Source organism: Rhineura floridana, chromosome 3 (genome assembly GCF_030035675.1).
Source record: "Rhineura floridana isolate rRhiFlo1 chromosome 3, rRhiFlo1.hap2, whole genome shotgun sequence".
Lineage (NCBI taxonomy): Eukaryota > Metazoa > Chordata > Lepidosauria > Squamata > Rhineuridae > Rhineura > Rhineura floridana.
This window is the reverse complement of record NC_084482.1, coordinates 222,107,618-222,118,875: the sequence shown is the minus strand read 5'-3', so window position 1 is coordinate 222,118,875 and position 11,258 is coordinate 222,107,618. Positions and strand designations below refer to the sequence as shown.

The 11,258-nt window shown below is 42.7% G+C and overlaps 1 protein-coding gene across 1 annotated transcript; it reads right to left on the bottom strand.

Moving 5' to 3' along the window:
• Positions 1-2,657: 2,657 nt before the first annotated feature.
• Positions 2,658-6,240, bottom strand: LOC133381763 (vomeronasal type-2 receptor 26-like). The gene is made up of 3 exons (XM_061621183.1): positions 6,087-6,240; positions 4,365-4,774; positions 2,658-3,241 (listed from the first exon to the last, which is right to left on the bottom strand). The coding sequence occupies exons 1-3, from the start codon at positions 6,112-6,114 to the stop codon at positions 3,194-3,196; spliced, it is 486 nt and encodes a 161-aa protein (XP_061477167.1). The 5' UTR covers positions 6,115-6,240; the 3' UTR covers positions 2,658-3,193.
• Between the last annotated feature and the right edge of the window lie 5,018 nt (positions 6,241-11,258).

Below are 11,258 nucleotides of genomic sequence, written 5' to 3'. Positions count from 1 at the left end.
ACATTACTGGGGCCCGCCCTGTGATATCACTGTGGCCTGCCCCATGACATCCATCGGGCCCACCCCATGACATCACTCAGGCCCGCCCCTCAAATCCTAACGTGGATATAACTCCCACGAAAGCAAATCTGGGTGAATGCTCATTGCTGTATAATCTCCCTTTAAACAAATTGGAAAGGACGCTCAATAAAGAGGGGACATTGCATAACCCTCTGTGCAATCCAGATGAATTATCAGTGAACAGGTTGTCAGGAGGGGCCCAAATTTTTTTCTGGTTTTAGTTCCTATGTGGGATATATACCGTCTGAATCCCACAGAGTAACCAAAGGTTGCATCACAGGTGCCCAAATACGTTTCATTTCTCTTTCCTCATTGCTCAGTTCCCTAAGATCACACTTACCACTTTAGTGTATTTTAACACCAAGTCATTAAACAAAATTCATTGTTAGCCATTTACCATCTTTTTAAGGATGCAGAAGCAGGAACAGCACTCTTCAGTTTAGGGTGCTAGCCTGCTAAGTGTAGGATTGTGTGTGCACCAGGCTGTTGTTTTATTATTTATTGATATTTAATTGATGGGTTTGCTTTTTTATTTATTTTATTTATTATTTGATTTATATCCCTCTATTCCTACCAGCAGGAGCCCAGGGCGGCAAACAGAAACGCTAAAAACACTTTACAACGTCATATATGTTTTACTGATGCATTTCTTTGCGATTTCTTTCTTATGATGCTGTGTTTTATGTATACCACTTAAGAGATTTTGCATGTTAAATGGTATATAAATATTATTAATCATAATGATTCTTCAAAGTGCTCAGAGTGGCATGTCTGGATCTATCCTATGTCCGTGGGTGACAATTTAGTGCCACTGATCTGAATTCTGCCTTCTTGAACCTTTCTGAAAGGAGGGTTTCCAGATGCCTCTCTACCATAGTTGGTACTATGGGATTTACAGGGCAGAAATTCCTAAAGGACTATGACAGTGATATTCCTTCTTGTAGCATCATCAGACCATAATCTCCATATTAAGAGACAAGAGAGAACTCTCACTGAGAGCTCAAACATACAGAGTTCACCCAGCAATACACTTTCAGATGAAAGATTGTGTTTAAGCAGAGGCCCCAAATACATGTAAAAGAGAGGATGGACTATCATTTAAAGCAGGGCTGAGGAACCACTGGTCCCTGGGCCAGGTAAGGTCTCTGCGGCCTCCCCTTCCATCTTGGTCTTGTGGTCAATGTGAGTGAGAAGCTTTATGTGTGAGTGCTCGAAGTGTATGTATCACTGAGACCTGGATGGCCCAGATCTGACTCAAATCTGCCTACCTGGGTGCTCATTATGACATCAACCCAGACTGGAATGGTGGAGGGAGGAGGTGTTGCTGTAGTGCATAGGAGTTCACTCCCTATCACTGAGAAAGTCCTCTGTTGTGGAGCGAGCCTGGAGGGCCTGCCTCTGGTGTTGGGCCAAAGAGACAAACTAGGGATGCCATTGGTGTGGAAAGACCATTTGTGTGGAAAGACCATTCACCAGTAGAAAATACCACTTTGCTACTGCCTTTTTTCCTGGTGCCTCTTTCCGTACAGGGATAATTTCATGTTTTCTTAACCTTATTGCTTGATGGCTGAAATGCCTTTTGTGTAGGAAGGAATACATATTGCCCAATATGTTCTAGAGTGTCAGTTTCTAGAGTTTTCCTTTGAAGTTTGGATTTTAACAATTACTAGGATTTCCAATTATAAATTAAAACAGGACATTAGATGTAAACAGCACCCAAATGTAGAAATGGCTGCAGTTTCTGTGACCAAATACACAGAGAAGGATTGTGTGTAGGTCCTCTGCAAATTGTTCCAGAAACTTTCCCCTATGGTAAAAGTTAACCTAGATCCAAATTTTACCTTTGCATTATCTGCCATGAAGATCCATCTTGAAAGCCTGGGCATGACTCTTGCTGAGACTTGGAGCTTATCTTGCTTGTGACATCATACATGACATCATAATGAAATACTTTATTCAGCCATCTCCATGCTCACACCCAATGGCCAGTTTTGAGAGCAGTATGGATTAAGTTCAAAGCTCACTCTACAACTGGGGTTATGGCAGTTTAGAAATGATAGAAAATGGTAAATGATGCCTGAAAAATATTTGAGGCCCTGATGGAATTATTGTAAAAGCAAAGAAGGTCTATAATGGATTATGTAGCTTGTGGGGGGAGGTAGTGGTTTCACCTCTTTTTCTATTCACACTTGGAACATGATTGGATATCGTGAGAATCACACTGCATCACAGATTTCCAGAAATCAAGAAGAAATATTAGCTGGAATATGTTGTTCCCTTTTCCTACTATTCTTTGTCATGTTTTGGATGCTGAATCAGAATGGAGCACTATTTATTCTCCACCACAAAACCAATGTGAAAGTGAGGACTCTCACATAATTTTCACTTTAAGGCAGAACATTGTCGCTAAATGCTCTAAGCATTCAGGCATAACTTCAATCTTTGTATCTGGATTTCAGATCTCCCATATTTATCTTCATTTCTACAGATACAAGAGTAATTGGATAGATCAAAATTATACAGCCAAGAAAAGATAATTAATGACATGAGTAAATTTTTAATAAACCAATAATTGCTTAATCAGCATAGGTGAGTACATTTTTACTACAGATTAGCGAAAAGAGATCAGTCAATTTGGTTTAGTCAAATATAGCCTTGATAAAAGTTCTAGAGGCAAACAGTTCTGCAAGCCAAATAGAAATATCGAGGTAGAGTCATGAGATAATTTACTGGGACACACCAAAATGTTACTTAGTGGTGAACAAGCTGTGGAGCTCTCATAAGAAAATAAGAAGAGCTGGATTAGGCCACTGGCCCACCTGGTTCAGCATCCTGTTCTCACAGTGGCCAACCAGATGTCTGTGGGAAGCCTGCATGAAGAAGCTGACCTCAGGAGCACTCTTCCCTCCTGCGACTGGTATTCAGAAGCAGAGAATAGCATAGCCATTGTGTCCTCCAGAACTCTTCAGCAAGGGGATTTTAAGCAAAGAAAGGAACTGAAGGGGATTGTGGGCAGAGCAGCCTTGATGCTAAAGTTGCAGAGTTGGCATTTTGTTCCAGTCTTAAAATGGAGGTGCAAGGAAATTGTAGACATAAATGGATTGGACTCTAAGTGCTTCTTACAGGCTTCAGATTAAACCTTGGTTATTTGCTCTTTTGGGGAGTAGTAAATCCAGGCAATCTAAAACAACAACAACAAGAGACTGTGAGACATACTGTATTTTTCAGAAATAGCTTAAAAAGACATTCCATTTTGGAGTAAAACATTTCTTACTTCTTAGTTTCTTGTTCTTTCCTAATGCCCCCTCCAACTCTGATAAAATGGCACCAAATAATCTTTCACCCCAAAGACGATGATTTATTTTACTGCTGTTTAGTTCCCAAGGGGACAGTATGTGCTGTACTTGATGCCCTTTTGGATACAGCAAAATGGCCAGTTTTCACCCCTAAATAGCTAGGTTTGGTCGACTCAAATCATATCTCCACACCTCCAGGAGAGAAACAAGGAGGGGGAAAAGTAAAAAAAAAGAGGGACCAAGTAATGGTCAAAAGAGAAGAGATTGGCTCTGGTGCATTGTGGATGATATATGAAGTGCTCTACATGTTTTGGAGAAGTTTCTCCTTCTGGAGTGGAAAACATTCCAATAGACAAGATTAGTACCTTAGATACAGCACTATGGTCATTACGATTAACATATTTTAATAACCTTTAAACCACATTTAATGTTAAAACAATTATATTATATATCCACAGTATACACACACATACTATACATACATATACAAACATTTCACCTTATGCTTGCTAAATGATGCATTTGAAAAAAATGTTTCATAAGAATCGGATTTCTCCTTTTGTTTTTGTTGTTAGATGCTCCTTTGTATTCAGGTCAGGTCTCAGGACAATAATGTGGCACTTGGGCATGAAGATGCAGCCCAGAAGACCAGCACTGGAGGCCAAGATGGAGAAGACCTGCAAGGCTACCATGTATTTCCCTTTCGTGCTCAGATAGGTGGGCACAAAGGATCAGCTTGGCCTCATTGAAGGCCCCAGGAAGCTTCCTGGCTAGGAAAGCTACTGTGAAGCAGATGGCAGCCAGGAAGCCCATGTAGCCAAGAGCAACATAAAACATGGCAACAGACCCTTCATTGCATTGTTGGATGATCTCTCCAGGTTGGGAGTACATGTCTGAGTCTGGGAATGGGGGAGAGGTCCCCAGCCAGAGGGTACAGATGACAACTTGGACACTGGAACTGGAAATGACAATGGAGTTGGCCAAACTCTTCCCCAGCCATCTTCTCACCTTGTTCCCTAGCTTTGTGGCCAGGAAGGCCAGTACTACAGTGATGGTTTTTGCCAACACAGAACAGACAGCAACCGAGAAGATGATGCTGAAGGCTGTTTGTCTGAGAAAGCAGGTCACTTTCCTTGGCCGGCCGATGAAGAGGAAGGAGGCCAAAAAGGAAAGCAGGAGGGAGACAAGGAGAATGTAGGAGAGGTCCCGGTTGTTGGCTTTGACTATTGGAGTTTTGAGGAATTTAATGAAGATTCCTAACACAAAGCTAGTTATCAAAGAGAAGAATAGGGTCAAGGAAGCCAAGAGGATACCCAAATGTTCTTCATAAGCCAGGAAGGTGATCTTTTTGGGGACACACTGATCTTTGGCTTTGTTTGGATATTGATCTTCTGGACATTTGGTACAATGCTCCGAATCTGCAAAGCACATGAGTAATATTTTATATCCATCTTTACATCTTATCATTTACAAAAAGAAATACCAAAGAAATTCACACTTTAAAACAAATTGAATAAAAGTCATTACTACTTTGCCTATGACCTAGGTGATCAGGAACTGGTGTTAAGAGGGAAAATCTGGGGAAACAGGTACAGTATGTCTTTAGTTGGTGGTGAAAACATCCACAGTTGGTGCTCACATGATGCCAACAGGGAGAGTATTCCACATGGTAAGCGCCACAGTGGAGATTGCCCTCTTTTGCAACTGGAAGCAAGTGTTTCTCAGTTTTTAAAAATGTGTGTGTGTGTGTGTGTTTCTTTTGACAATAGATGCATAAGTGTAATCAATATGTGTGGATTGGCTTAATTTCTAAATAAGAGGCATGAAGTCAGTCTTGTCTGAAAATCAGTCTTTGCCCCTTTTACATGAAAGGTCTTCCCTTGTTCACAGATGATGATGATTTTAATTTGTATACCACTTCATACTTTAAAAAAAAGCCTCTATGCGGTTTATAAAAAATCCAACAAAATTACACATTTATAACAATAAAAAACATTTGAAAAATCATCAATATCTTGACATTGACATTAAACATCATAAAAACAAAAACTATACATTTAAGACAATACAAAGCATTTGAAAAAATATCTTAAACATTAGTTCAATCTGAAATAACTAACATAATAAATCACAATTACTACTAGCAGATTGAAAGACAAATATACCATGAAGAGGAATGACCACACCCACCAAAACACACAAGGGTGTGTATATAGGTAGCAGCATCCCTCCCACTTCTGCTGTTACCACCCAACTTAAGCTCCCATCAAAAAATGGGATGAAACTAAACACTCTCAACCTCTGGAGCTCCCTCCTCTCACCAGGGAGCACCAACAATCATTCCACCCACATACCACAGGGGGTAACACCGTAGTCCTGAGGATAATGCACAAATAGTGATCTGCAGCCACCCAAGTTGCATGTCCATGGACTGGGATGTGGAGATGCATTGGGTTGAAACCATCCAGCGACTATACTCTTCTTCCCCACCAGTAACCTGGCAGTCTCCGTTAATGCCTTATAGGCCAGAATCTTCTGCTCAGGCTGCTCGCCCCCAGGTGAGAGCCACAGGACGGGAGCCCTGTTTGCTCTCACCCTTCGGAGCACACCAAGGGCTCGTGCCTTTTCAAGGCGCAAGTTTAAATAGGCAGCTGGAGAGAGGGACCAAACACAGCCTTCAGTCAGGGACCCCACTGCATCTCCTTTCACTACAGGCTCATCCAAACTCACCTGGATAATCCACATTTTGCCTATTCATGTTGTGCTTGAATAGTCCCCACTTCTGTTTTTTTTCCGCTTTTTCGCCTGTTTTTTTTTAAATGTCCAGAAAACCGCTGTTTTTTTGGCCATACATCAAACATTCTTTCCGGATTTTCCCAAAGTCCAACCTCTAACTCCGCCCCTATGAGCCAATTGGTCCACAGAATATGACGTGTGCTCCCTGCACCAAAGCACACGCAGGCGCTTGGACGCAAGAGTGGGAAATTTGAATTTAAGTTGCTGTAATGGAGGACGAGCGAGGGAGCTAGCAGAGGGTGAGTGAGCAAGCGGGCAGGAGCCCAGAAATCCCCAGCCAGGCAGTGTGGTAGTTGCAATGGAAGCAACATGCCAACCACAGCCCCCCGCACTTACCCGCGAGGGGAGGGGAGGGGAGGGGGTAGAAAAAACCCTGCTTTGGAGTTACGACGCTGAAAGTCCAAAACACTAAAAAAGCACTTCAAGCTAACTTAACATGTCTCTGAACCCCAAAATATATGTTGGGGTACCCTGTATGATATATCACTGTCATCGGGCGACTCTCCCCTTCAAGAATAGCAATACATTTATGCAATCGAAACCATCAGGCTTCTGATATTACTGTAAATATAATGATGGCATAAAATCATAACAAATAAGTAAATCTGCTCTGGGCCAGGACTGCACTGGCATCTCATAGTGGACACCCTCCCCTTTCCTGGGGTATATAATTTATCCTACCCCAGAGCAGAGTTTGGGGTGAGCACCCCCAGTTACTTATTTTTGCTGTATGTCTTTTTCTGCTTAGATTTAGTGTAGATGCCCTCTTCTGTGCCCTGCGCCCAGCAGAAGCTCTGGGCCAGGCGGGATGCTGTGGCATCTCATAGAGCACACCCTCCCCTTTCCTGGGCTGTATCATTTGTCCTGGCCCAGAGCAGATTTTCGAGTGGGCACCCCCAGTTGGTTATTTTTCATCTTCCACACTGCAGAGAATAACCGGTGGGATATCTTTGCTTGTTTTTTTTTTTAGTGAAGAGATAATAGCAATCTGCACATGTGTATGCACCCCCGCACCACAAAGGAAGACTGAGACACAAACACTGGCTTTATGTTATATTTATTTAAATATAACAAATAGTTGGAGAACCTGCAGGCGAAATCAACCAAATATGGCCAAATTCAAACTGTCCAGGCAAGTGAAGTTCAATCTAAATCAATCTCCTGGGCAAGTATTAGGAGGAAATAACTGTTGAATTGTCCCCTCAGCATGTGACCAGCTATAGGCTGTGGCTCCCACGCCAAAGATTAGGAGGAAATACCCCCCTTATTACATGAGCCTTGGGTGTTTCCCCCACTGTTGCACCTGGCCCCCGGTGTACTGGCGTTCACCTAAAATGCACAACCACGGTCATGAGGTTCTTCCTCCCAGTCGCTCCATCCCCTTGATCATTCTGGTTGCCCTCTTCTGAACCTTTTCCAACTCTATAATATCCTTTTGGAGATGAGGCGACCAGAACTGTACACAGTATTCCAAATGCGGCCGCACCATAGATTTATACAACAGCATTATGATATCGGCTGTTTTATTTTCAATACCTTTCCTAATTATCACTAGCATGGAATTTGCCTTTTTCACAGCTGCCGCACACTGGGTCGACATTTTCAGCGTGCTGTCCACTACAACCCCGAGGTCTCTCTCCTGGTCGGTCACCGCCAGTTCAGACCCCATGAGCGTATATGTGAAATTCAGATTTTTTGCTCCAATATGCATAATTTTACACTTGTTTATATTGAATTGCATTTGCCATTTTTCTGCCCATTCACTCAGTTTGGAGAGGTCTTTTTGGAGCTCTTCACAATCCCTTTTTGTTTTAACAACCCTGAACAATTTAGTGTCATCAGCAAACTTGGCCACTTCACTGCTCACTCCTAATTCTAGGTCATTAATGAACAAGTTGAAAAGTACAGGTCCCAATACCGATCCTTGAGGGACTCCACTTTCTACAGCCCTCCATTGGGAGAACTGTCCGTTTATTCCTACTCTCTGCTTTCTGCTTCTTAACCAATTCCTTATCCACAAGAGGACCTCTCCTCTTATTCCATGACTGCTAAGCTTCCTCAGAAGCCTTTGGTGAGGTACCTTGTCAAACGCTTTTTGAAAGTCTAAGTACACTATGTCCACTGGATCACCTCTATCTATATGCTTGTTGACACTCTCAAAGAATTCTAATAGGTTACTGAGACAGGACTTTCCCTTGCAGAAGCCATGCTGGCTCTGCTTCAGCAAGGCTTGTTCTTCTATGTGCTTAGTTAATCTAGCTTTAATCATACTTTCTACCAGTTTTCCAGGGACAGAAGTTAAGCTAACTGGCCTGTAATTTCCGGGATCCCCTCTGGATCCCTTTTTGAAGATTGGCGTTACATTGGCCACTTTCCAGTCCTCAGGCACGGAGGAGGACCCAAGGGACAAGTTACATATTTTAGTTAGCAGATCAGCAATTTCACCTTTGAGTTCTTTGAGAACTCTCGGGTGGATGCCATCCGGGCCCGGTGATTTGTCAGTTTTTATATTGTCCATTAAGCTTAGAACTTCCTCTCTCGTTACCACTATTTGTCTCAGTTCCTCAGAATCCCTTCCTGCAAATGTTAGTTCAGGTTCAGGGATCTGCCCTATATCTTCCACTGTGAAGACAGATGCAAAGAATTCATTTAGCTTCTCTGCAATCTCCTTATCGTTCTTTAGTACACCTTTGACTTCCTTATCATCCAAGGGTCCAATTGTCTCCCTAGATGGTCTCCTGCTTTGAATGTATTTATAGAATTTTTTGTTGTTGGTTTATATGTTCTTAGCAATGTGCTCCTCAAATTCTTTTTTAGCATCCCTTATTGTCTTCTTGCATTTCTTTTGCCAGAGTTTGTGTTCTTTTTTATTTTCTTCATTCGGACAAGACTTCCATTTTTTGAAGGAAGACTTTTTGCCTCTAAGAGCTTCCTTGACTTTGCTTGTTAACCATGCTGGCATCTTCTTGGCCCTGGCGGTACCTTTTCTGATCTGCGGTATGCACTCCAGTTGAGCTTCTAATATAGTGTTTTTAAACAACTTCCAAGCATTTTCGAGTGATGTGACCCTCTGGACTTTGTTTTTCAGCTTTCTTTTTACCAATCCCCTCATTTTTGTGAAGTTTCCTCTTTTGAAGTCAGATGTGACCGTGTTGGATTTTCTTGGCAATTGGCCAGTTACATGTATGTTTAATTTAATAGCTCTGTGGTCACTGCTCCCAATCGGTTCAACAACACTTACATCTCGCACCAGGTCCCGGTCCCCACTGAGGATTAAGTCCAGGGTTGCCATCCCTCTGGTCGGTTCCATGACCAACTGGTCTAGGGAATAGTCATTTAGAATATCTAGAAACTTTGCTTCTTTGTCATGACTGGAACACATATGCAGCCAGTCTATGTCTGGGTAGTTGAAGTCACCCATTACTACCACATTTCCTAGTTTGGATGCTTCCTCAATTTCATATCTCATCTCAAGGTCTCCCTGAGCATTTTGATCAGGGGGATGATAGATCGTTCCCAGTATTAAATCCCTCCTGGGGCATGTTATCACCACCTACAACGATTCTGTGGAGGAGTCTGCCTCTTTTGGGGTTTCGAGCTTGCTGGATTCAATGCCTTCTTTCACGTATAGAGCGACTCCGCCACCAATACGTCCTTCCCTGTCCTTCCGATATAGTTTATATCCAGGGATAACCGTATCCCACTGGTTTTCTCCATTCCACCAGGTCTCCGTTATGCTAGTACAATGGCAGACATAGACAGCAAGCACATCCGCGTCCAGAATGGTGCAAAGGGGGGGATGTGTTTTGCATATGCACAGTAACTCAGCAGTTTGTGTATTTTCCTAAGTAGCAGGTTTTTACCCTGCATTTAGATCTCTGAGACTTAAGATCTAGTAAAATAAAAAAAGCTACTTTATTTATAGAAATACATAGTAGATAGAAAGACATACCTAGTTCTAACTAACTAACTAAGCTGAGGCTCAATGCCCAGGCTTGGATATTGCCCTCATGGCTCAGGAGAGAGAACCAAGACAGAGATGCCTCCTCTCTCCTCGGACAGCCAAAGAAAAAGGCAAAGGAAGGAGGGGCAGATCAGGTTCTGTGAGCATATCAATTTACAACAGAAGGAAGTTAGGTACAGAAGAACACAGGTAAAGGTAGGCCACCCTAGCCAGCTGGAAGACCCGGACTCTTATCTTCCTTCTGCGATACAAACACAATAACCCAAACAGGAGTTGCTCTTGCCCCAATTCCAACAATACTTTCATCAACAGTATGAAAAGCCACTGAGAGATCGAGAAGCAGGAGCCAGATCACATTCCCCCATCCTGCTCTCAATAGAGGTCATCTATCAGAGTTACTAAGACTCACTCAGTCCCATGGCGAGACTTGAACTCAGACTGGAGCGGATCTAGAGGATGATTAGATTTATTTTATTTATATCCTTCCCTTCCTCCCAGGAGGAGCCCAGGGCAGCAATCATCATCATATACTTTACACTCCAGTTTGCGCATTGTCTCTCTTCGTAGGTTTCAGCCACAGACATAAAATAACGAGAGTATGGTGCAAATTGATATATTTGTATAGAAGCATTTTATTGTCTGGATAGATCATTTATGGGTTCTAACAACAGGTGCTGTTTTTAAATTACCCTCTTCAGGGCAAAAGTTTGAGGTGCCCACAGTAGGACAAATCCAAGATTTCATTGTAGGTGTGGCTGGGCATCCTGGTATATGAGGGTGGAAGGAAAGTAGGACCAAAGTCCAATTGTTGACTGGTTTTATTGCAGTTATATCCCACCTTTTCTCCAAGGAGCTCAAGGTGGCACACCTAGTTCTCCACCTCTTCCATATAATCCCCAAAATAACCCTGTGAGGTAGGTTAGGCTAGACTGAGCAGTCACTGGCCCAAGGTCACCCAGCGAGCTTCATGGCTGAATGGAGATTCGAACCCAGGCCTCTCCCAGGCCATAGTCCAATAGCAGGCGCCATCTCTGCTATCTTTTCGGCGCCTTTTGAAGACTTTCCTCTTTCAACAAGCCTTTTAGGTTGAGACCTATCCCAGTCTGCGTCTGTGTTAGAATTGCTTAATATGTTTTTGATAA